At 62.2% G+C, this 27133-nt stretch overlaps 1 protein-coding gene across 1 annotated transcript in view; it reads right to left on the bottom strand.

Annotated features, from left to right (window-relative positions):
- Positions 1 to 27133, bottom strand: part of vps28 (VPS28 subunit of ESCRT-I) — a 74469-nt gene that overhangs the window by 3463 nt on the left and 43873 nt on the right. The window contains exon 5 of the mRNA XM_068026239.1: positions 26905 to 26994. Within this exon, the coding sequence (XP_067882340.1) occupies positions 26905 to 26994 (90 nt within the window). The remainder of the gene's footprint in view (positions 1 to 26904; positions 26995 to 27133) is intronic.

Here is a 27133-nt window from a genome sequence, read left to right as displayed (position 1 = left end):
TCCTTTTTCATTTAACTAAGTTAAACTTAAGATTAAAAATGGCAGGAGATCTCAGACCCGTGACATGCTCCTCTTGCTCAATGTGGGAGCTCAGGGACATGGCTGATGTCCCTGACTCCTTCACGTGCAGGAAGTGTGTCCAACTGCAGCTCTTGTTAGACCGCATGACGGCTCTCGAGCTGCGGATGGACTCACTTTGGAGCATGCGCGATGCTGAGGAGGTCGTGGATAGCACGTTTAGTGAATTGGTCACACCGCAGATTAGGATTGCTGAGGGAGAAAGGGAATGGGTGACCAAAAGGCAGAGAAAGAGCAGGAAGGCAGCGCAGGAGTCCCCTGTGGTCATCTCCCTCCAAAACAAGTATACCGTTTTGGATACTGTTGAGGGAGATGGCTCACCAGGGGAAGGCAGCAGTAGCCAGGTTCATGGCACCGTGGCTGGCTCTGCTGTTCAGAAGGGCAGGAAAAAGAGTGGAAGGGCTATAGTCGTAGGGGATTCGATTGTAAGGGGAGTAGATAGGCGGTTCTGTGGTCGAAAACGAGGCTCCCGAATGGTATGTTGCCTCCCAGGTGCACGGGTCAGGGATGTCTCAGATCGGCTGCAGAACATTCTGAAGGGGGAGGGTGAACAGCCAGTTGTCATTGTGCACATAAGCACCAATGATATAGGTAAAAACGGGATGAGGTCCTACAAGCAGAGTTTAGGGAGTTAGGAGCCAAGTTAAAAAGTAGGACCTCAGAGGTAGTAATCTCAGGATTGCTACCAGTGCCACGTGATAGTCAGAGTAAAAATGAAAGAATAGTCAGGATGAATGCGTGGCTTGAGAGATGGCGCAGGAAGGAGGGGTTCAGATTTTTGGGACATTGGGACCGGTTCTGGGGAGGTGGGACTATTACAAATTGGACGGTCTACACCTGGGCCGGACTGGAACCAATGTCCTTGGGGGTGCTTTTGCTAACGCTGTTGGGGAGGGTTTAAACTAATGTGGCAGGGGGATGGGAAACCAATTGAGGAGGTCAGTTGACAGTAAGGAGGTAGTAACAAAAGCCTGTAAGGAACTAGATAATGAAGTCAGTGTGACTAAGGGGAAGAGCAGGCAGGGAGCAGATGAAGAATGTAAAGGGACTGGTGGTCTGAGGTGCATTTGTTTTAATGCAAGAAGTGTAGTAGGTAAGGCAGATGAACTTAGGGCTTGGATTAGTACCTGGGAGTATGATGTTATTGCTATTACTGAGACTTGGTTGAGGGAAGGGTATGATTGGCAACTAAATATCCCAGGATATCGATGCTTCAGGCGGGATAGAGAGGGAGGTAAAAGGGGTGGAGGAGTTGCATTACTGGTCAAAGAGGATATCACAGCTGTGCTGAAGGAGGGCACTATGGAGGACTCGAGCAGTGAGGCAATATGGACAGAACTCAGAAATAGGAAGGGTGCGGTAACAATGTTGGGGCTGTACTACAGGCCTCCCAACAGCGAGCGTGAGATAGAGGTACAAATATGTAAACAGATTATGGAAAGATGTAGGAGCAACAGGGTGGTGGTGATAGGAGATTTTAATTTTCCCAACATTGACTGGGATTCACTTAGTGTTAGAGGTCTAGATGGAGCAGAATTTGTAAGGAGCATCCAGGAGGGTTTTCTAGAGCAGTATGTACATAGTCCAACTCGGGAAGGGGCCATACTGGACCTGGTGTTGGGGAATGAGCCCGGCCAGGTGGTTGAAGTTTCAGTAGGGGACTACTTTGGGAATAGTGATCACAATTCCGTAAGCTTTAAAATACTCATGGACAAAGACGAGAGTGGTCCGAAAGGAAGAGTGCTAAATTGGGGGAAGGCCAACTATACCAAAATTCGGCAGGAGCTGGGGAATGTAGATTGGGAGCAGCTGTTTGAAGGTAAATCCACATGTGATATGTGGGAGGCTTTTAAAGAGAGGTTGATTAGCGTGCAGGAGAGACATGTTCCTGTGAAAATGAGGGATAGAAATGGCAAGATTAGGGAACCATGGATGACAGGTGAAATTGTGAGACTAGCTAAGAGGAAAAGGAAGCATACATAAGGTCTAGGCGGCTGATGAAAGACGAAGCTTTGAAAGAATGTCGGGAATGTAGGACCAATCTGAAACGAGGAATTAAGAGAGCTAAAAGGGGTCATGAAATATCTTTAGCAAACAGGTTCAAGAAAATCCCAAAGCCTTTTATTCATACATAAGGAGAAAGAGGGTAACTAGAGAAAGGATTGGCCCACTAAAGGACAAAGGAGGAATGTTATGCTTGGACTCAGAGAAAATGGGTGAGATTCTAAACGAGTACTTTGCATCGGTATTCACCGAGGAGAGGGACATGACGGATGTTGAGGTTAGGAACAGATGTTTGATTACTCTAGGTCAAGTCGGCATAAGGAGGGAGGAAGTGTTGGGTATTCTAAAGGGCATTAAGGTGGATAAGTCCCCAGGTCCGGATGGGATCTATCCCAGGTACTGAGGGAAGCGAGAGAGGAAATAGCTGGGGCCTTAACAGATATCTTTGCAGCATCCTTAAACACGGGTGAGGTCCCAGAGGACTGGAGAATTGCTAATGTTGTCCCCTTGTTTAAGAAGGGTAGCAGGGATAATCCAGGTAATTATAGACCGGTGAGCCTGACGTCAGTGGTAGGGAAGCTGCTGGAGAAGATACTGAGGGATAGGATCTATTCCCATTTGGAAGAAAATGGGCTTATCAGTGATAGGCAACATGGTTTTGTGCAGGGAAGGGTCATGTCTTACCAACTTAATAGAATTCTTTGAGGAAGTGACAAAGTTGATTGATGAGGGAAGGGCTGTCGATGTCATATACATGGACTTCAGTAAGGCGTTTGATAAAGTTCCCCATGGCAGGCTGATGGAGAAAGTGAAGGCGCATGGGGTCCAAGGTGTACTAGCTAGATGGATAAAGAACTGGCTGGGCAACAGGAGACAGAGAGTAGCAGTAGAGGGGAGTTTCTCAAAATGGAGACGTGTGACCAGTGGTGTTCCACAGGGATCCGTGCTGGGACCACTGTTGTTTGTGATATATATTAATGATTTGGAGGAAAGTATAGGTGGACTGATTAGCAAGTTTGCAGACGACACTAAGATTGGTGGAGTAGCAGATAGTGAAGGGGACTGTCAGAGAATACAGCAGAATATAGATAGATTGGAGAGTTGGCAGAGAAATGGCAGATGGAGTTCAATCAGGGCAAATGCGAGGTGATGCATTTTGGAAGATCCAATTCAAGAGTGAACTATACAGTAAATGGAAAAGTCCTGGGGAAAATTGATGTCCAGAGAGATTTGGGTGTTCAGGTCCACTGTTCCCTGAAGGTGGCAACGCAGGTAAATAGAGTGGTCAAGAAGGCATACGGCATGCTTTCCCTTCATCGGACGGGGTATTGAGTACAAGAGTTGGCAGGTCATGTTACAGTTGTATAAGACTTTGGTTCGGCCACATTTGGAATACTGCGTGCAGTTCTGGTCGCTACATTACCAAAAGGATGTGGATGCTTTGGAGAGGGTGCAGAGGAGGTTCACCAGGATGTTGCCTGGTATGGAGGGCGCTAGCTATGAAGAGAGGTTGAGTAGATTAGGATTATTTTCATTAGAAAGACGGAGGTTGAGGGGGGACCTGATTGAGGTGTACAAAATCATGAGAGGTATAGACAGGGTGGATAGCAAGAGGCTTTTTCCCCAGAGTGGGGGATTCAATTACTAGAGGACACGAGTTCAAAGTGAAAGGGGAAAAGTTTAGGGGGGATATGCGTGGAAAGTTCTTTACGCAGAGGGTGGTGGGTGCCTGGAACGCGTTGCCAGCGGAGGTGGTAGATGCGGGCACGATGGCGTCTTTTAAGATGTATCTAGACAGATACATGAACGGGCAGGAAGAAAAGAGATACAAGACCCTTAGAAAATAGGCGACATGTTTAGATAGAGGATCTGGATCGGCGCAGGCTTGGAGGGCCGAAGGGCCTGTTCCTGTGCTGTAATTTTCTTTGTTCAAAACATCAGCACACCTCCCCACCACCCTGGCCCTGTGTATCACCCCTCCCCAGCCTTGCAACTGCTGCTGAAGAATATTTTCAATCACAGAGTCATAAGAACATAAGAAATAGTAGGAGTAGGCCATTCAGCCCTTCGACCCCACTCTGCCATTCAGTGAGGTCCTGTTTGATCTTCTACTTCAACACCATTTTCCTGCACTATCTCCGTATCTTTTGATCTTTTTAATATGTAGAAAACTATTGATCTTCCTCTTGAACACACTCAACGACTGAGCCTCCACAGCCCTTTGGGGCAGAGAATTCCAAAGATTCACCACCCTCTGAATGAAGAAAAGCCTTTGCATCTCAGTCCTAAATGGCCTACCCTTTATTCTGAAACCGTGTCCCCTGGTTCTGGACTCCCCAGTCACAGGAAACATCCTTCCTGCATCTACCCTGACCAGCCCTGTAAGAATTCTGTAAGCTTGAATGAGATCACTTTTCATTCTTCTAAACTCCGGAGAATAAAGGCCCAGTCTGTTTAATCTTTCCACACAGGACGATCCTTCCATCTCAGGAGTTATTTTGGTGAACCTTCGTTGCACTCCCTCTATTGCAAGTATATCTTTCCTTGGGTAAGGAGACCAAAACTGCACACAATACTCCCAGTGCAATTTCACCTTGGCTCTATATAATTGCAGTAAAACATCTTTATTCCTATATTCAAATCCTCTTGTAATAAAGGTCAATATATCATTTACCTTCTTAATTGTTTGCTGTATCTACATGGTAGCTTTCTGTGACTCATGAACAAGGACACCCAAGTCCCTTTGAAGTTCAACACTGCAGGTTTGGCCATTATAAATTGCCACTAGTATAGGTAGGTGGTAGGTAAATATAGGGACAGGTGGGGATGTGGTAGGAATATGGGATTAGTGTAGGATTAGTATAAATGGGTGGTTGATGGTCGGCACAGACACGGTGGTCCGAAGGGCCTGTTTCAGTGCTGTATCTCTAAACTAAACTAAACTTCCCAGCCTCTCACCATTTAAAAAACACTCTGTATTTCTGTTTTTGCTATCAAAGTGGATAAAACAGAGACATGCTGTCAAAGCTTTTCGTCTTGCACTCATCAGGACAATCCACAAGAATACCAATGTAAGGGAAAATAACTTTATACTGTGTGCGAAGAGAGTGCTGCTTGGTTGGCAAGTGAACTGTGATTGGTAGAGGCATTTCCATGGAGAATGCACCAGTTTACAGTGACTGACAGTGAACTGTCAAGCTTTGTTTGCAATTTAAAACCAGGCAGCTTGACTCTGACTGGTCAAGGCATTGCCCTGAGAAATGAACCAGCAAACGGCTGTCACTTATTCATGAAATACTCAAAGTGGACAATCTCACATTTCTCCACATTGTATTTCATCTGCCAAATTTTTGCCCACTCACTCAGCTTCTCCAAATCCCCTCGAAGCGTCTTTGCATCCTCCTCACAATTCACACTTCCACCTAGTTTTGTGTCATCTGCAAACTTGGAAACATTGCATTTAATCCCCACATCCCAATCACTGAAATAAATTATGAAGAGCTGGGCCGACCCAGCACTACCCCACTAGTCACAGCCTCCCAATCTGAAAAATGACCCATTATTCCAACTCTATTTTCTGTCCGTCAACTAGTTCTCAATCCATGCCAGTATATTCCCCCCCTCAAAGCCATGTGCTCTAAATTTGTTTAATAACCTCTTGTGTGGGACCTTATCAAAAGCTTTCTGAAAATCTAAATATACCACATCCACAGGTTCCCCCCTTATCCATTCTACTAGTTACATCCTCAAAAAACTCCACCAGGTTTGTTAAAGATGATTTCCCTTTCATAAATCCATGTTGACTCTGCCCAATCCCACCATTATTTTCTAAGTGTCCTGTTATCACATCCTTTATTATAGATTATAGCATTTTCCCTATGACTGATGTTAGCCTAACAGGTATCTAGGTCCCCATTTTCTCTCTCCCTCCTTTCTTAAATAGCGGGGTTACATTTGACACCTTCCGATCTGCATTAATCATTCTAGTCTATAGAAGTTTGAAAGATGATCATCAATGCATCTACTATCTCTACATCCACCTCCTTCAACACTCTGGGATGTAGATCATCAGATCCAGGGGATTTAGTAAGTCCCATTAATTTCTCTAGTCCTACCTCTTTTACTATTAATAACTTGCAGTTCCTCATTTACACTAGTCCCTTGATTCTCCATTATTTCTGGGAGGTTTTTAGTATTTTCCTCTGTGAAACAGACACAAAGTATTTGTTCAGTGTCTCTGCCATTTCCTTATACCCCATGATAAATTCTCCTGACTCCACTTGGAATGGACTCATTTGTTTTTGCTAATCTTTTCCGTTTTACATACCTATAGAAGCTTTTACAGTCCGTTTTTATGTTCCTCGCTAGTTTACTCTCATATTCTATTTTCCCTTCCTTAATTGTTTTCTTGGTCCTCCTTTGCAGAATTCTAAAATGTTCCCAATCCTCAAGCTTACCTTTTTCTTGGCAACTTTATACACCTCTTTCATTGATCTAACACAATCCTTGATTTCTTTCATTAGCCACAGTTGGAACACTTTCATCGCTTGGTTTTTGTGCATTAAAAGAATATATTTTTGTTGTAAACCATGTATTAGTTCATTCAATATTAACCACTGCCAGTCTACCATCAAAGCTTTTAATGTAGTTTTCCAATCCACCATAGTCAACATGCCCCTCATACTTTGATTGTTTCCTGTGCTTAGACTTAAGATCCTAGTTTTGGATCAAACTACATCACTTTTAAACTTAATGTAAAATTCTATCAAATATTATAGTCACTTTTTCCTAAAGTCTCCTCTACAAGATTAATTAGACCTTTCTCATTGTACAATACTAGACCTAAAATAGCCAGTTCTCTAGTTGGTTCAACATACTGTTTCAGAAAATCATCTCGCAAACATTTCAAGAATTCATCCTCCACATTAGTATTAATTAGGTTCACCCAGACTATATGTAGACTAAAATCCTCCATGGCTACTGTATTACTCTTGTGACATGCACCTCCGATTTCCTGATTGATACTGTGATTTACATTGCCACTGCCGTTGGGTGGCCTATAAACAACTCCCAACAATGTCGTTTGCCCCTTGCTGTTTCGTACTTCCACCCAAACTGATTCTACATTGTGACCTTCAGAAATAAGGCTCTCCCAGCCCCCACACCGCTACCTCTACCCCACAACCCCAGCCCCCACCTCGCTCCCTCCACCCCACTCACAGCCCCCACCTCGCTCCCTCTACCCCACTCACAGCCCCCACCCCGCTCCCTCCACCCCACTATCCCAGCCCCCACCCCGCTACCTCTACCCCACAACCCCAGCCCCCACCTCGCTCCCTCTACCCCACTCTCACAGCCTCCACCTCGCTCCCTCTGCCCCACTCACAGACCCCACCTCGCTCCCTCTGCCCCACTCTCACAGCCCCCACCTCGCTCCCTCTGCCCCACTCTCACAGCCCCCACCTCGCTCCCTCTGCCCCACTCTCACAGCCCCCACATCGCTCCTTCTAACCCACTCACACAGCCCCCACCTCGCTCCTTCTAACCCACTCACAGCCCCCACCCCACTCCCACAGCCCCCACCTCGCTCCCTCTTCCCCACTCTCAGCCCCCAACTCACGCCCTCTGCCCCACTCTCCCAGCCCCCACCTCGCACCCTCTGCCCCACTCTCCCAGCCCCCACCCCGCTCCCTCTACCCCACCCTCTCAGCCCCCACCTCGCTCCCACTGCCCCACTCTCCCAGCCCCCTCCCGCTCCCTCTACCCCACTCTCCCAGCCCCCTCACGCTCCCTCTACCCCACTCTCCCAGCCCCGACCCCGCTCCCTCTACCCCACTCTCAGCCCCCAACCCGCTCCCTCTACCCCACTCTCACAGCCCCCACATCGCTCCTTCTACCCCACTCTCACAGCCCCCACCTCGCTCCCTCTGCCCCACTCTCACAGACCCCACCTCGCTCCCTCCGCCCCACTCTCAGCCCCCAACTCGTTCCCTCTACCCCACTCTCACAGCCCCCACCCCACTATCCCAGCCCCCACCCCGCTCCCTCTACCTCACTCTCCGAGCCCCACCTCGCTCCCTCTACCCCTCCCTCCCAGACCCCACCTCGCTCCCTCTACCACACTCTCACAGCCTCCACCTCGCTCCCTCTACCACACTCTCACAGCCTCCACCTCGCTCCCTCTACCACACTCTCACAGCCCCCACCTCGCTCCCTCTACCACACTCTCCCAGCCCCCACCTCGCTCCCTCTGCCCCACTCTCCCAGCCCCCACCTCGCTCCCTCTGCCCCACTCTCCCAGCCCCCACCTCGCTCCCTCTGCCCCACTCTCCCAGCCCCCACCTCGCTCCCTCTGCCCCTCTCTCCCAGCCCCCACCTCGGTCCCTCTACCCCACTCTCCAGCCCCCACCTCGGTCCCTCTACCCCACTCTCCCAGCACCCACCTCGCTCCCTCGACCCCACTCTCCAGCCCCCACCTCACTCCCCACACCCCACTCTCACAGCCCCCACCTCGCTCCCTGCACACCACTCTCCCAGCCCCCATCTCGCCCCCTCTACCCCACTCTCCCAGCCCCCACCTCACTCCCTCTACCCCACTCTCCCAGCCCCCACCGCGCTCCCTCTGCCCCCACCTAGCTCCCTCTGCCCCACTCTCCCAGACCCCACCTCGCCCCCACTACCCCACTCACACAGCCCCCACCCCGCTCCCACTAGCCCACTCTCACAGCCCCCACTTCGCCCCCTCTACCCCACTCTCCGAGCCCCCACCTCGCTCCCTCCACCCCACTCTCCAGCCCCCACCTCGCAACCGACACCCCACTCTCCCAGCCCCCACCTCGCTCCCTACACCCCTCTCTCCAGCCCCCACCTCGCCCCCTCTACTCCACTCTGCAGCCCCCAGCTCGCTCCCTATACCCCACTCTCCCAGCCCCCTCCTCGCTCCCTCCAACCCACTCTCACAGCCCCCACCTCGCTCCCTCTACCCCACTCTCCCAGCCCCCACCCCGCTCCCTCTACCCCACTCTCCCAGCCCCGACCCTGCTCCCTCCATCCCACTCTCCCAGCCTCCACCTCGCTCCCTCTGCCCCACTCTCACAGACCCCACCCCACTCTCACAGCCCCCAACTCGTTCCCTCTACCCCACTCACAGCCCCCACCCCACTATCCCAGCCCCCACCCCGCTCCCTCTACCTCACTCTCCGAGCCCCACCTCGCTCCCTCTACCCCTCACTCCCAGACCCCACCTCGCTCCCTCTACCCCACTCTCACAGCCTCCACCTCGCTCCCTCTACCCCACTCTCACAGCCTCCACCTCGCTCCCTCTACCCCACTCTCACAGCCCCCACCTCGCTCCCTCTGCCCCACTCTCCCAGCCCCCACCTCGCCCCCTCTGCCCCACTCTCACAGCCCCACCGGGCTCCCTCGGCCCCACTCTCACAGCCCCCACCGGGCTCCCTCGGCCCCACTCTCACAGCCCCCACCGGGCTCCCTCGGCCCCACTCTCACAGCCCCCACCTCGCTCCTTCTAACCCACTCTCACAGCCCCCACCCCGCTTCCTCTGCCCCACTCCCACAGCCCCCAACTCGCTCCCTCTGCCCCACTCTCACAGCCCCCACCCCGCTCCCTCTACGCCACACTCCCAGCCCCCACCTCGCTCCCTCTGTCCCACTCTCAGCCCCCAACTCGCTCCCTATGCCCCACTCTCCCAGCCCCCACCTCGCCCCCTCTGCCCCACCCTCACAGCCCCCACCCAGCTCCCTCTACCCCACCCTCTCAGCCCCCACCTCGCTCCCACTGCCCCACTCTCAGCCCCCACCTCGCTCCCACTGCCCCACTCTCAGCCCCCACCTCGCTCCCTCTGCCCCACTCTCCCAGCCCCCAACTCGCCCCCTCTACCCCACTCTCACAGCCCCACCCCGCTCCCTCTACCCCACTCACAGCCCCCAGCCCGCTCCCTCTACCCCACTCTCACAGCCCCCACCTCGCTCCCTCTACCCCACTCTCACAGCCCCCACCTCGCTCCCTCCACCCCACTCTCACAGCCCCCACCTCGCCCCCTCTGCCCCACTCTCCCAGCCCCCAACTCGCCCCCTCTAACCCACTCTCACAGCCCCACCCCGCCCCCTCTACTCCACTCTCACAGCCCCCAGCCCGCTCCCTCTACCCCACTCTCACAGCCCCCACCTCGCTCCCTCTTCCCCACTCTCCCAGCACCCACTTCGCTCCCTCTACCCCATTCTCCCTGCCCCCACCCCGCTCCCTCTGCCCCACTCTCCCAGACCCCACCTCGCCCCCTCTACCCCACTCTCCGAGCCCCCACCTCGCTCCCTCCACCCCACTCTCCAGCCCCCACCTCGCAACCGACACCCCACTCTCCCAGCCCCCACCTCGCTCCCTACACCCCTCTCTCCAGCCCCCACCTCGACCCCTCTACTCCACTCTCTCAGCCCCCACCTCACTCCCTCTGCCCCACTGTCAGCCCCCAACTCGCTCCCTCTGCCCCACTCTCCCAGCCCCCACCTCGCCCCCTCTCCCAACTCCCACCCCGCTCAGTCTACCCCACCCTCTCAAGCCCCACTGCCCCACTCTCAGCCCCCACCTCGCTCCCTCTGCCCCACTCTCCCAGCCCCCACCTCGCTCCCTCTACCCCACTCTCCAGCCCCCACCTCGCCCTCTTCCCCACTCTCCCAGCACCCACCTCGCTCCCTCTACCCCACTCTCCCTGCACCACTCTACCAACCCCCTCCAGCCCCCTCCCGCTCCCTCTGCCCCACTCTCCCAGCCCCCACCCCGCTCCCTCTGCCCCACTCTCCCCGCCCCCACCCCGCTCCCTCTGCCCCACTCTCCCAGCCCCCACCCCCGCTCCCTCTGCCCCACTCTCCCAGCCCCCACTTCGCTCCCTCTGCCCCACTCTCCCAGCCCCCACTTCGCTCCCTCTGCCCCACTCTCCCAGCCCCCACTTCGCTCCCTCTGCCCCTCTCTCCAGCCCCCACCTCGCTCCTTCTACCCCACTTTCCCAGCCCCCACCTCGCTCCTTCTACCCCACTTTCCCAGCCCCTACCTCGCTCCCTCTACCCCACTCTCACAGCCCCCACCTCGCTCCCTCTTCCCCACTCTCACAGCCCCCACCTCGCTCCCTCTACCCCTCTCTCCAGCCCCCACCTCGCTCCTTCTACCCCACTTTCCCAGCCCCTACCTCGCTCCCTCTACCCCACTCTCACAGCCCCCACCTCGCTCCCTCTTCCCCACTCTCACAGCCCCCACCTCGCTCCCTACACCCCACTGTCCAGCCCCCACCTCGCTCCCTACACCCCACTCTCCAGCCCCCACCTCACTCCCCACACCCCACTTTCCCAGCACCCACCTCGCTCCCTCTACCCCACTCTCACAGCCCCCACCTCGCTCCCTCTTCCCCACTCTCACAGCCCCCACCTCGCTCCCTCTACCCCTCTCTCCAGCCCCCACCTCGCTCCTTCTACCCCACTTTCCCAGCCCCTACCTCGCTCCCTCTACCCCACTCTCACAGCCCCCACCTCGCTCCCTCTTCCCCACTCTCACAGCCCCCACCTCGCTCCCTACACCCCACTGTCCAGCCACCCACCTCGCTCCCTACACCCCACTCTCCAGCCCCCACCTCGCTCCTTCTACCCCACTTTCCCAGCCCCCACCTCGCTCCTTCTACCCCACTTTCCCAGCCCCTACCTCGCTCCCTCTACCCCACTCTCACAGCCCCCACCTCGCTCCTCTTCCCCACTCTCACAGCCCCCACCTCGCTCCCTCTACCCCTCTCTCCAGCCCCCACCTCGCTCCTTCTACCCCACTTTCCCAGCCCCAACCTCGCTCCCTCTACCCCACTCTCACAGCCCCCCACCTCGCTCCCTCTTCCCCACTCTCACAGCCCCCACCTCGCTCCCTACACCCCACTGTCCAGCCCCCACCTCGCTCCCTACACCCCACTCTCCAGCCCCCACCTCACTCCCCACACCCCACTTTCCCAGCCCCTACCTCGCTCCCTCTACCCCACTCTCACAGCCCCCCACCTCGCTCCCTCTTCCCACTCTCACAGCCCCCACCTCGCTCCCTCTAACCCCTCTCTCCAGCCCCCACCTCGCTCCTTCTACCCCACTTTCCCAGCCCCTACCTCGCTCCCTCTACCCCACTCTCACAGCCCCCACCTCGCTCCCTCTTCCCCACTCTCACAGCCCCCACCTCGCTCCCTACACCCCACTGTCCAGCCCCCACCTCGCTCCCTACACCCCACTCTCCAGCCCCCACCTCCACTCCCCACACCCCACTCTCCCAGCACCCACCTCGCTCCCTCTACCCCACTCTCCCAGCCCCCACCTCACTCCCTCTACCCCACTCTCCCAGCCCCCACCTCACTCCCTCTACCCCACTCTCCCAGCCCCCACCTCGCTCCCTCCGCCCGCACCTAGCTCCCTCTACCCCACTCTCAGCCCCCACCTCGCTCCCTCTGCCCCACTCTCCCAGACCCCACCCCGCTCCCTCTACCCCACTCTCCCAGCCCCCTCCCGCTCCCTCTACCCCACTCTCCCAGCCCCCTCCCGCTCCCTCTACCCCACTCTCCCAGCCCCGACCCCGCTCCCTCTACCCCACTCTCAGCCCCCAACCCGCTCCCTCTACCCCACTCTCACAGCCCCCACATCGCTCCCTCCGCCCCACTCTCACAGCCCCCAACTCGTTCCCTCTACCCACTCTCACAGCCCCCACCTCGCTCCCTCTGCCCCACTCTCACAGACCCCACCTCGCTCCCTCCGCCCCACTCTCACAGCCCCCAACTCGTTCCCTCTACCCCACTCTCACAGCCCCCACCCCACTATCCCAGCCCCCACCCCGCTCCCTCTACCTCACTCTCCGAGCCCCACCTCGCTCCCTCTACCCCTCCCTCCCAGACCCCACCTCGCTCCCTCTACCACACTCTCACAGCCTCCACCTCGCTCCCTCTACCACACTCTCACAGCCCCCACCTCGCTCCCTCTACCACACTCTCACAGCCCCCACCGGGCTCCCTCTACCCCACTCTCCCAGCCCCCACCTCGCTCCTTCTAACCCACTCTCACATCCCCCACCCCGCTCCCTCTGCCCCACTCCCACAGCCCCCACCTCGCCCCTCTACCCCACTCTCTCAGCCCCACCCCGCTCCCTCTACGCCACTCTCGCAGCCCCCAGCCCGCTCCCTCTACCCCAATCTCGCAGCCCCCACCTCGCTCCCTCCACCCCACTCTCGCAGCCCCCACCTCGCTCCCTCCACCCCACTCTCGCAGCCCCCACCTCGCTCCCTCTTCCCCACTCTCCCAGCACCCACTTCGCTCCCTCTTCCCCATTCTCCCTGCTCCACTCTACCAGCCCCCTTCCGCTCCCGCTACCCACTCTCCCAGCCCCCACCCTGCTCCCTCTGCCCCACTCTCCCAGCCCCCCACCCCGCTCCCTCTGCCCCACTCTCCCAGCCCCCACCTCGCTCCCTCTGCCCCCACTCTCCCAGCCCCCACCTCGCTCCCTCTGCCCCTCTCTCCCAGCCCCCACCTCGGTCCCTCTACCCCACTCTCCAGCCCCCACCTCGGTCCCTCTACCCCACTTTCCAGCCCCTACCTCGATCCCTCTACCCCACTCTCCCAGCACCCACCTCGCTCCCTCGACCCCACTCTCCAGCCCCCACCTCACTCCCCACACCCCACTCTCACAGCCCCCACCTCGCTCCCTGCACACCACTCTCCCAGCCCCCATCTCGCCCCCTCTACCCCACTCTCCCAGCCCCCACCTCACTCCCTCTACCCCACTCTCCCAGCCCCCACCGCGCTCCCTCTGCCCCCACCTAGCTCCATCTGCCCCACTCTCAGCCCCCACCACTCTCCCAGACCCCACCTCGCCCCCACTACCCCACTCACACAGCCCCCACCCCGCTCCCACTAGCCCACTCTCACAGCCCCCACTTCGCCCCCACTCTCCGAGCCCCCACCTCGCTCCCTCCACCCCACTCTCCAGCCCGCACCTCGCAACCGACACCCCACTCTCCCAGCCCCCACCTCGCTCCCTACACCCCTCTCTCCAGCCCCCACCACTCCACTCTGCAGCCCCCAGCTCGCTCCCTATACCCCACTCTCCCAGCCCCCTCCTCGCTCCCTCCAACCCACTCTCACAGCCCCCACCTCGCTCCCTCTACCCCACTCTCCCAGCCCCACCCCGCTCCCTCTACCCCACTCTCCCAGCCCCGACCCTGCTCCCTCCATCCCACTCTCCCAGCCTCCACCTCGCTCCCTCTGCCCCACTCTCACAGACCCCACCCCACTCTCACAGCCCCCAACTCGTTCCTCTACCCCACTCACAGCCCCCACCCCACTATCCCAGCCCCACCCCCGCTCCCTCTACCTCACTCTCCGAGCCCCACCTCGCTCCCTCTACCCCTCACTCCCAGACCCCACCTCGCTCCCTCTACCCCACTCTCACAGCCTCCACCTCGCTCCCTCTACCCCACTCTCACAGCCCCCACCTCGCCCCCTCTGCCCCACTCTCCCAGCCCCCACCTCGCCCCCTCTGCCCCACTCTCACAGCCCCCACCGGCTCCCTCGGCCCCACTCTCACAGCCCCCACCGGGCTCCCTCGGCCCCACTCTCACAGCCCCCACCGGGCTCCCTCGGCCCCACTCTCACAGCCCCCACCTCGCTCCTTCTAACCCACTCTCACAGCCCCCACCCCGCTTCCTCTGCCCAACTCCCACAGCCCCCAACTCGCTCCCTCTGCCCACTCTCACAGCCCCACCCCGCTCCCTCTACGCCACACTCCCAGCCCCCACCTCGCTCCCTCTGTCCCACTCTCAGCCCCCAACTCGCTCCCTATGCCCCACTCTCCCAGCCCCCACCTCGCCCCCTCTGCCCCACCCTCACAGCCCCCACCCAGCTCCCTCTACCCCACCCTCTCAGCCCCCACCTCGCTCCCACTGCCCCACTCTCAGCCCCCACCTCGCTCCCACTGCCCCACTCTCAGCCCCCACCTCGCTCCCTCTGCCCCACTCTCCCAGCCCCCAACTCGCCCCCTCTACCCCACTCTCACAGCCCCACCCCGCTCCCTCTACCCCACTCACAGCCCCCAGCCCGCTCCCTCTACCCCACTCTCACAGCCCCCCACCTCGCTCCCTCTACCCCACTCTCACAGCCCCCACCTCGCTCCCTCCACCCCACTCTCACCAGCCCCCACCTCGCCCCCTCTGCCCCACTCTCCCAGCCCCCAACTCGCCCCCTCTAACCCACTCTCACAGCCCCACCCCGCCCCTCTACTCCACTCTCACAGCCCCAGCCCGCTCCCTCTACCCCACTCTCACAGCCCCCACCTCGCTCCCTCTTCCCCACTCTCCCAGCACCCACTTCGCTCCCTCTACCCCATTCTCCCTGCCCCCACCCCGCTCCCTCTGCCCCACTCTCCCAGACCCCACCTCGCCCCCTCTACCCCTCTCTCCAGCCCCCACCTCGCTCCTTCTACCCCACTTTCCCAGCCCCTACCTCGCTCCCTCTACCCACTCTCACAGCCCCCACCTCGCTCCCTCTTCCCCACTCTCACAGCCCCCACCTCGCTCCCTACACCCCACTCTCCAGCCCCCACCTCGCTCCCTACACCCCACTCTCTAGCCCCCACCTCGCTCCCTATACCCCACTCCCCACACCCCACTCTCCCAGCACCCACCTCGCTCCCTCTACCCCACTCTCCCAGCCCCCACCTCACTCCCTCTACCCCACTCTCCCAGCCCCCACCTCACTCCCTCTACCCCACTCTCCCAGCCCCCACCTCGCTCCCTCCGCCCCCACCTAGCTCCCTCTACCCCACTCTCAGCCCCCACCTCGCTCCCTCTGCCCCACTCTCCCAGACCCCACCTCGCCCCCTCTACCCCACTCTCCCAGACCCCACCTCGCCCCCTCTACCCCACTCTCACAGCCCCCACTTCGCCCCCTCTACCCCACTCTCCCAGCCCCCACCTCGCTCCCTCCACCCCACTCTCCAGCCCCCACCTCGCAACCGACACCCCACTCTCCCAGCCCCCACCTCACTCCCTCTACCCCACTCTCCCAGCCCCCACCTCACTCCCTCTACCCCACTCTCCCAGCCCCCACCTCGCTCCCTCCGCCCCCACCTAGCTCCCTCTACCCCACTCTCAGCCCCCACCTCGCTCCCTCTGCCCCACTCTCCCAGACCCCACCTCGCCCCCTCTACCCCACTCTCCCAGACCCCACCTCGCCCCCTCTACCCCACTCTCACAGCCCCCACTTCGCCCCCTCTACCCCACTCTCCCAGCCCCCACTTCGCTCCCTCTGCCCCACTCTCCCAGCCCCCACTTCGCTCCCTCTGCCCCACTCTCCCAGCCCCCACTTCGCTCCCTCTGCCCCTCTCTCCAGCCCCCACCTCGCTCCTTCTACCCCACTTTCCCAGCCCCCACCTCGCTCCTTCTACCCCACTTTCCCAGCCCCTACCTCGCTCCCTCTACCCCACTCTCACAGCCCCCACCTCGCTCCCTCTTCCCCACTCTCACAGCCCCCACCTCGCTCCCTCTACCCCTCTCTCCAGCCCCCACCTCGCTCCTTCTACCCCACTTTCCCAGCCCCTACCTCGCTCCCTCTACCCCACTCTCACAGCCCCCACCTCGCTCCCTCTTCCCCACTCTCACAGCCCCCACCTCGCTCCCTACACCCCACTGTCCAGCCCCCACCTCGCTCCCTACACCCCACTCTCCAGCCCCCACCTCACTCCCCACACCCCACTTTCCCAGCACCCACCTCGCTCCCTCTACCCCACTCTCACAGCCCCCACCTCGCTCCCTCTTCCCCACTCTCACAGCCCCCACCTCGCTCCCTCTACCCCTCTCTCCAGCCCCCACCTCGCTCCTTCTACCCCACTTTCCCAGCCCCTACCTCGCTCCCTCTACCCCACTCTCACAGCCCCCACCTCGCTCCCTCTTCCCCACTCTCACAGCCCCCACCTCGCTCCCTACACCCCACTGTCCAGCCCCCACCTCGCTCCCTACACCCCACTCTCCAGCCCCCACCTCGCTCCTTCTACCCCACTTTCCCAGCCCCCACCTCGCTCCTTCTACCCCACTTTCCCAGCCCCTACCTCGCTCCCTCTACCCCACTCTCACAGCCCCCACCTCGCTCCCTCTTCCCCACTCTCACAGCCCCCACCTCGCTCCCTCTACCCCTCTCTCCAGCCCCCACCTCGCTCCTTCTACCCCACTTTCCCAGCCCCAACCTCGCTCCCTCTACCCCACTCTCACAGCCCCCACCTCGCTCCCTCTTCCCCACTCTCACAGCCCCCACCTCGCTCCCTACACCCCACTGTCCAGCCCCCACCTCGCTCCCTACACCCCACTCTCCAGCCCCCACCTCACTCCCCACACCCCACTTTCCCAGCCCCTACCTCGCTCCCTCTACCCCACTCTCACAGCCCCCACCTCGCTCCCTCTTCCCCACTCTCACAGCCCCCACCTCGCTCCCTCTACCCCTCTCTCCAGCCCCCACCTCGCTCCTTCTACCCCACTTTCCCAGCCCCTACCTCGCTCCCTCTACCCCACTCTCACAGCCCCCACCTCGCTCCCTCTTCCCCACTCTCACAGCCCCCACCTCGCTCCCTACACCCCACTGTCCAGCCCCCACCTCGCTCCCTACACCCCACTCTCCAGCCCCCACCTCACTCCCCACACCCCACTCTCCCAGCACCCACCTCGCTCCCTCTACCCCACTCTCCCAGCCCCCACCTCACTCCCTCTACCCCACTCTCCCAGCCCCCACCTCACTCCCTCTACCCCACTCTCCCAGCCCCCACCTCGCTCCCTCCGCCCGCACCTAGCTCCCTCTACCCCACTCTCAGCCCCCACCTCGCTCCCTCTGCCCCACTCTCCCAGACCCCACCCCGCTCCCTCTACCCCACTCTCCCAGCCCCCTCCCGCTCCCTCTACCCCACTCTCCCAGCCCCCTCCCGCTCCCTCTACCCCACTCTCCCAGCCCCGACCCCGCTCCCTCTACCCCACTCTCAGCCCCCAACCCGCTCCCTCTACCCCACTCTCACAGCCCCCACATCGCTCCCTCCGCCCCACTCTCACAGCCCCCAACTCGTTCCCTCTACCCCACTCTCACAGCCCCCACCTCGCTCCCTCTGCCCCACTCTCACAGACCCCACCTCGCTCCCTCCGCCCCACTCTCACAGCCCCCAACTCGTTCCCTCTACCCCACTCTCACAGCCCCCACCCCACTATCCCAGCCCCCACCCCGCTCCCTCTACCTCACTCTCCGAGCCCCACCTCGCTCCCTCTACCCCTCCCTCCCAGACCCCACCTCGCTCCCTCTACCACACTCTCACAGCCTCCACCTCGCTCCCTCTACCACACTCTCACAGCCTCCACCTCGCTCCCTCTACCACACTCTCACAGCCCCCACCTCGCTCCCTCTACCACACTCTCACAGCCCCCACCGGGCTCCCTCTACCCCACTCTCCCAGCCCCCACCTCGCTCCTTCTAACCCACTCTCACATCCCCCACCCCGCTCCCTCTGCCCCACTCCCACAGCCCCCACCTCGCCCCCTCTACCCCACTCTCTCAGCCCCACCCCGCTCCCTCTACGCCACTCTCGCAGCCCCCAGCCCGCTCCCTCTACCCCAATCTCGCAGCCCCCACCTCGCTCCCTCCACCCCACTCTCGCAGCCCCCACCTCGCTCCCTCCACCCCACTCTCGCAGCCCCCACCTCGCTCCCTCTTCCCCACTCTCCCAGCACCCACTTCGCTCCCTCTTCCCCATTCTCCCTGCTCCACTCTACCAGCCCCCTTCCGCTCCCGCTACCCCACTCTCCCAGCCCCCACCCTGCTCCCTCTGCCCCACTCTCCCAGCCCCCACCCCGCTCCCTCTGCCCCACTCTCCCAGCCCCCACCTCGCTCCCTCTGCCCCACTCTCCCAGCCCCCACCTCGCTCCCTCTGCCCCTCTCTCCCAGCCCCCACCTCGGTCCCTCTACCCCACTCTCCAGCCCCCACCTCGGTCCCTCTACCCCACTTTCCCAGCCCCTACCTCGATCCCTCTACCCCACTCTCCCAGCACCCACCTCGCTCCCTCGACCCCACTCTCCAGCCCCCACCTCACTCCCCACACCCCACTCTCACAGCCCCCACCTCGCTCCCTGCACACCACTCTCCCAGCCCCCATCTCGCCCCCTCTACCCCACTCTCCCAGCCCCCACCTCACTCCCTCTACCCCACTCTCCCAGCCCCCACCGCGCTCCCTCTGCCCCCACCTAGCTCCATCTGCCCCACTCTCAGCCCCCACCACTCTCCCAGACCCCACCTCGCCCCCACTACCCCACTCACACAGCCCCCACCCCGCTCCCACTAGCCCACTCTCACAGCCCCCACTTCGCCCCCTCTACCCCACTCTCCGAGCCCCCACCTCGCTCCCTCCACCCCACTCTCCAGCCCGCACCTCGCAACCGACACCCCACTCTCCCAGCCCCCACCTCGCTCCCTACACCCCTCTCTCCAGCCCCCACCACTCCACTCTGCAGCCCCCAGCTCGCTCCCTATACCCCACTCTCCCAGCCCCCTCCTCGCTCCCTCCAACCCACTCTCACAGCCCCCACCTCGCTCCCTCTACCCCACTCTCCCAGCCCCCACCCCGCTCCCTCTACCCCACTCTCCCAGCCCCGACCCTGCTCCCTCCATCCCACTCTCCCAGCCTCCACCTCGCTCCCTCTGCCCCACTCTCACAGACCCCACCCCACTCTCACAGCCCCCAACTCGTTCCCTCTACCCCACTCACAGCCCCCACCCCACTATCCCAGCCCCCACCCCGCTCCCTCTACCTCACTCTCCGAGCCCCACCTCGCTCCCTCTACCCCTCACTCCCAGACCCCACCTCGCTCCCTCTACCCCACTCTCACAGCCTCCACCTCGCTCCCTCTACCCCACTCTCACAGCCCCCACCTCGCCCCCTCTGCCCCACTCTCCCAGCCCCCACCTCGCCCCCTCTGCCCCACTCTCACAGCCCCCACCGGGCTCCCTCGGCCCCACTCTCACAGCCCCCACCGGGCTCCCTCGGCCCCACTCTCACAGCCCCCACCGGGCTCCCTCGGCCCCACTCTCACAGCCCCCACCTCGCTCCTTCTAACCCACTCTCACAGCCCCCACCCCGCTTCCTCTGCCCAACTCCCACAGCCCCCAACTCGCTCCCTCTGCCCCACTCTCACAGCCCCCACCCCGCTCCCTCTACGCCACACTCCCAGCCCCCACCTCGCTCCCTCTGTCCCACTCTCAGCCCCCAACTCGCTCCCTATGCCCCACTCTCCCAGCCCCCACCTCGCCCCCTCTGCCCCACCCTCACAGCCCCCACCCAGCTCCCTCTACCCCACCCTCTCAGCCCCCACCTCGCTCCCACTGCCCCACTCTCAGCCCCCACCTCGCTCCCACTGCCCCACTCTCAGCCCCCACCTCGCTCCCTCTGCCCCACTCTCCCAGCCCCCAACTCGCCCCCTCTACCCCACTCTCACAGCCCCACCCTGCTCCCTCTACCCCACTCACAGCCCCCAGCCCGCTCCCTCTACCCCACTCTCACAGCCCCCACCTCGCTCCCTCTACCCCACTCTCACAGCCCCCACCTCGCTCCCTCCACCCCACTCTCACAGCCCCCACCTCGCCCCCTCTGCCCCACTCTCCCAGCCCCCAACTCGCCCCCTCTAACCCACTCTCACAGCCCCACCCCGCCCCCTCTACTCCACTCTCACAGCCCCCAGCCCGCTCCCTCTACCCCACTCTCACAGCCCCCACCTCGCTCCCTCTTCCCCACTCTCCCAGCACCCACTTCGCTCCCTCTACCCCATTCTCCCTGCCCCCACCCCGCTCCCTCTGCCCCACTCTCCCAGACCCCACCTCGCCCCCTCTACCCCTCTCTCCAGCCCCCACCTCGCTCCTTCTACCCCACTTTCCCAGCCCCTACCTCGCTCCCTCTACCCCACTCTCACAGCCCCCACCTCGCTCCCTCTTCCCCACTCTCACAGCCCCCACCTCGCTCCCTACACCCCACTCTCCAGCCCCCACCTCGCTCCCTACACCCCACTCTCCAGCCCCCACCTCGCTCCCTATACCCCACTCCCCACACCCCACTCTCCCAGCACCCACCTCGCTCCCTCTACCCCACTCTCCCAGCCCCCACCTCACTCCCTCTACCCCACTCTCCCAGCCCCCACCTCACTCCCTCTACCCCACTCTCCCAGCCCCCACCTCGCTCCCTCCGCCCCCACCTAGCTCCCTCTACCCCACTCTCAGCCCCCACCTCGCTCCCTCTGCCCCACTCTCCCAGACCCCACCTCGCCCCCTCTACCCCACTCTCCCAGACCCCACCTCGCCCCCTCTACCCCACTCTCACAGCCCCCACTTCGCCCCCTCTACCCCACTCTCCCAGCCCCCACCTCGCTCCCTCCACCCCACTCTCCAGCCCCCACCTCGCAACCGACACCCCACTCTCCCAGCCCCCACCTCGCTCCCTACACCCCTCTCTCCAGCCCCCACCTCGCCCCCTCTACTCCACTCTGCAGCCCCCAGCTCGCTCCCTATACCCCACTCTCCCAGCCGCCTCCTCGCTCCCTCCAACCCACTCTCCCAGCCCCCACCCCGCTCCCTCGACCCCACTCTCCCAGCCCCGACCCTGCTCCCTCCATCCCACTCTCCCAACCTCCACCTCGCTCCCTCTGCCCCACTCTCACAGACCCCACCTCGCTCCCTCCACCCCACTCTCACAGCCCCCAACTCGTTCCCTCTACCCCACTCACAGCCCCCACCCCGCTCCCTCTACCTCACTCTCCGAGCCCCACCTCGCTCCCTCTACCCCTCACTCCCAGACCCCACCTCGCTCCCTCTACCCCACTCTCACAGCCTCCACCTCGCTCCCTCTGCACCACTCTCACAGCCCCCACCTCGCTCCCTCTGCCCCACTCTCACAGCCCCCACCGGGCTCCCTCGGCCCCACTCTCACAGCCCCCACCGGGCTCCCTCGGCCCCACTCTCACAGCCCCCACCGGGCTCCCTCGGCCCCACTCTCCCAGCCCCCACCGGGCTCCTTCTAACCCACTCTCACAGCCCCCACCCCGCTCCCTCTGCCCCACTCCCACAGCCCCCAACTCGCTCCCACTGCCCCACTCACAGGCCCCACCCCGCTCCCTCTACGCCACACTCCCAGCCCCCACCTCGCTCCCTCTGTCCCACTCTCAGCCCCCACCTCGCTCCCACTGCCCCACTCTCAGCCCCCACCTCGCTCCCACTGCCCCACCCTCAGCCCCCACCTCGCTCCCTCTGCCCCACTCTCCCAGCCCCCAACTCGCCCCCTCTACCCCACTCTCACAGCCCCACCCCGCTCCCTCAACCCCACTCTCACAGCCCCCAGCCCGCTCCCTCTACCCCACTCTCACAGCCCCCACCTCGCTCCCTCTACCCCACTCTCACAGCCCCCACCTCGCCCCCTCTGCCCCACTCTCCCAGCCCCCAACTCGCCCCCTCTAACCCACTCACAGCCCCACCCCGCCCCCTCTACTCCACTCTCACAGCCCCCAGCCCGCACCCTCTACCCCACTCTCACAGCCCCCACCTCGCTCCCTCTTCCCCACTCTCCCAGCACCCACTTCGCTCCCTCTACCCCATTCTCCCTGCCCCCACCCCGCTCCCTCTGCCCCACTCTCCAAACCCCCACCTCGCTCCCTCTGCCCCACTCCCCCAGCCCCCACCTCGCTCCCTCTGCCCCACTCACAGCCCCCACCGCGCTCCCTCTGCCCCACTCACAGCCCCCACCTCGCTCCCTCTGCCCCACTCTCCCAGCCCCCACCTCGCTCCCTCTACCCCATTCTCGCAGCCCCCACCATGCTTCCTACACACCACTCTCCCAGCACCCACCTCGCTCCCTCTACCCCACTCTCCAGCCCTCACCTCAATCCCTATACCCCACTCTCCAGCCCCCACCTCGCTCCCCACACCCCACTCTCCAGCCCCCACCTCGCTCCCCACACCCCACTCTCACCCCCTCTACCCCACTCTCCAGCCCCCACCTCGCTCCCTACACCCGACTCTCCAGCCCCCACCTCGTTCCCCACACCTCACTCTGCCAGCACCCACCTCGCTCCCTCTACCCCACTCTCCCAGCCCCCACCTCGCTCCCTCTGCCCCACACACACAGCCCCCACCTAGCTCCCTCTACCCCACTCTCAGCCCCCACCTCGCTCCCTCTGCCCCACTCTCCCAGACCCCACCTCGCCCCCTCTACCCCTCTCTCCCAGACCCCACCCCGCTCCCACGAGCCCACTCTCACAGCCCCCACTTCGCCCCCTCTAACCCACTCTCCGAGCCCCCACTTCGCTCCCTCCACCCCACTCTCCAGCCCCCACCTCGCAACCGACACCCCACTCTCCCAGCCCCCACCTCGCTCCCTACACCCCTCTCTCCAGCCCCCACCTCGCCCCCTCTACTCCACTCTCCAGCCCCCAGCTCGCTCCCTCTACCCCACTCTCACAGCCCCCACCTCGCTCCCTCCACCCCACACTCTCAGCCCCCACCTCACTCCCTCTGCCCCACTGTCAGCCCCCAACTCGCTCCCTCTGCCCCACTCTCCCAGCCCCCACCTCGCCCCCTCTCCCAACCCCCACCCCGCTCAGTCTACCCCACCCTCTCAGGCCCCACTGCCCCACTCTCAGCCCCCACCGCCCCACTCTCCCAGCCCCCACCTCGCTCCCTCTACCCCACTCTCCAGCCCCCACCTCGCCCCCTCTTCCCCACTCTCCCAGCACCCACCTCGCTCCCTCTACCCCACTCTCCCTGCACCACTCTACCAACCCCCTCCAGCCCCCTCCCGCTCCCTCTGCCCCACTCTCCCAGCCCCCACCCCGCTCCCTCTGCCCCACTCTCCCCGCCCCCACCCCGCTCCCTCTGCCCCACTCTCCCAGCCCCCACTTCGCTCCCTCTGCCCCACTCTCCCAGCCCCCACTTCGCTCCCTCTGCCCCACTCTCCCAGCCCCCACCTCGGTCGCTCTGCCCCTCTCTCCAGCCCCCACCTCGCTCCTTCTACCCCACTTTCCCAGCCCCTACCTCGCTCCCTCGACCCCACTCTCAGCCCCCACCTCGCTCCCTCTACCCCTCTCTCCAGCCCCCACCTCGCTCCTTCTACCCCACTTTCCCAGCCCCTACCTCGCTCCCTCTACCCCACTCTCACAGCCCCCACCTCGCTCCCTCTTCCCCACTCTCGCAGCCCCCACCTCGCTCCCTACACCCCACTCTCCAGCCCCCACCTCACTCCCTATACCCCACTCTCCAGCCCCCACCTCACTCCCTATACCCCACTCTCCAGCCCCCACCTCGCTCCCCACACCCCACTCTCCCAGCAGCCACCTCGCTCCCTCTACCCCACTCTCCAGCCCCCACCTCGCTCCCTCTACCCCACTCTCCCAGCCCCCACCTCACTCCCTCTGCCCCACACACTCAGCCCCCACCTCGCTCCCTCTGCCCCACTCTCACAGCCCCCACCCCGCTCCCACTAGCCCACTCTCACAGCCCCCACTTCGCCCCCTCTACCCCACTCTCACAGCCCCCACCTCGCTCACTGCACCCCACTCTCCCAGCCCCCACCTCGCTCCCTAGACCTCACTCTCCCAGCCCCCACCCCACTCTCACAGCCCCCAACTTGTTCCCTCTACTCCACTCACAGCCCCCACCCCGCTCCCTCTAACCCACACGCTCAGCCCCCACCTCGCTCCCTCTGCCCAACTCTCAGCCCCCACCTCACTCTCCAGCCCCCACCTCGCTCCCTACACCCCACTCCCTACACCCCACTCTCACTCCCTCCACCCCTCTCACAGCCCCCACCCTGCTCCCTCTACCCCCACCTCGCTCCCTCTGCCCCACTAGCCCAGCCCCCACCCCGCTCCCTCTGCCCCACGCTCAGCCCCCACCTCGCTCCCTCTACCCCACTCTCCGAGCCCCCACCCCACTCCCTCTACCCCACTCTCCCAGCCCCCACCTCGCCCCTTCTACCCCACTCTCCAGCCCCCATCTTGCTCCCTACACCCCGCTCTCCCAGCCCCCACCTCGCTCCCTACACCCCGCTCTCCCAGCCCCCACCTCGCTCCCTACACCCCGCTCTCCCAGCCCCCACCTCACTCCCTCTACCCCACTCTCCCAGCCCCCACCTCGCTCCCTCTACCCCACTCTCCCAGCCCCCACCTCGCTCCCTCTATCCCACTCTCCCAATCCCCACCTCGCTCCCTCTACCCCACTCTCCCAGCCCCCACCTCGCTCCCTCTACCCCACTCTCCCAGCCCCCACCTCGCTCCCTCTACCCCACTCTCGCAGCCCCCACCTCGCTCCCTCTACTCCACTCTCCCAGTCCCCACCTCGCTCCCTACACCCCACTCTCACAGCCCCCACCTCGCTCCCTTCGCCCCACTCTCACAGCCCCCACCTCGCTCCCTCCGCCCCACTCTCCCAGTCCCCACCTCGCGACCGACACCCCACTCTCACAGCCCCCACCTCGCTCCCTTCGCCCCACTCTCACAGCCCCCACCTCGCTCCCTCTACTCCACTCTCCCAGTCCCCACCTCGCGACCGACACCCCACTCTCACAGCCCCCACCTCGCTCCCTTCGCCCCACTCTCACAGCCCCCACCTCGCTCCCTCCGCCCCACTCTCCCAGTCCCCACCTCGCGACCGACACCCCACTCTCACAGCCCCCACCTCGCTCCCTTCGCCCCACTCTCACAGCCCCCACCTCGCTCCCTCTACTCCACTCTCCCAGTCCCCACCTCGCGACCGACACCCCACTCTTACAGCCCCCACCTCGCTCCCTAGACCCCACTCTCCAGCCCGCACCTCGCTCCCTACACCCATCTCTCCCAAGCCCCACGCCGCTCCCTCTACCCCACTCTCCCATCCCTCACCTCGCTCCCTCTATCCCACTCTCCCAATCCCCACCTCGCTCCCTCTACCCCACTCTCCCAGCCCCCACCTCGCTCCCTCTACCCCACTCTCCCAGCCCCCACCTCGCTCCCTCTACCCCACTCTCCCAGCCCCCACCTCGCTCCCTCTACCCCACTCTCCCAGCCCCCACCTCGCTCCCTCTACCCCACTCTCCCAGCCCCCACCTCGCTCCCTCTACCCCACTCTCCCAGCCCCCACCTCGCTCCCTCTACCCCACTCTCCCAGCCCCCACCTCGCTCCCTCTACCCCACTCTCCCAGCCCCCACCTCGCTCCCTCTACCCCACTCTCCCAGCCCCCACCTCGCTCCCTCTACCCCACTCTCCCAGCCTCCACCCCACTCTCCCAACCCCACTCTCCCAGCCCCCACCTCGCTCTCTTACACCCCACTCTCCAGCCCCACCCTGCTCCCTCAGCCCGCTCCATTCACCTAGTTCCTTGAGCCCCTAACCCCACCCTACATCATTGGGTGAGAGTCACAGCGAAAGCTTCGGGTGGTGTAAGGGAATGGCACGGCACGTTTCTCCTGCGGACTGGCAAGGATTGGAGGATTATCAGAACATGGAACACCTGTCAGGGGTCAGCTGGAACTGAGGCTAGCGCTGTTTCAAAGGCAACAGGAAGAAATATCCGAAGGGCTGTGGAGGAGGATTTGGAACAGAGAGCTCCACAGTTGGAAAGATGACAGAATGGCCTCTACCTCTGCCTTAATATTCCTCTACCCCGACATTATCCGGTGTGGATCCCCCCTCCCCCACTATACAGTGTGAAATTCCCCCACTTCCACCCCAACTCCCCACTACAGAGTGCAGTCCCCAAGCATAACACTCACTCAGTCGGGGTGACACAGTCCTTGATGTAGGTTTTTTCCAGAGCCTGAAGTGTCTTCACTACAGCAAACAGCTCAGCCATGTTATCAAACCTGGAATAGAGGGACAGTGTTAACACCCACCCTGTACATGGGATTCTATCTCCATGATACACACCCATCCTGTATATGTGATTCTATCTCCATGGGACACACCCACCCTGTATATGTGATTCTATCTCCATGATACACA

This window comes from Heterodontus francisci, unplaced genomic scaffold (assembly GCF_036365525.1).
Source record: "Heterodontus francisci isolate sHetFra1 unplaced genomic scaffold, sHetFra1.hap1 HAP1_SCAFFOLD_559, whole genome shotgun sequence".
NCBI classification, from domain to species: domain Eukaryota; kingdom Metazoa; phylum Chordata; class Chondrichthyes; order Heterodontiformes; family Heterodontidae; genus Heterodontus; species Heterodontus francisci.
This window is presented reverse-complemented; position numbering and strand designations above follow the sequence as displayed.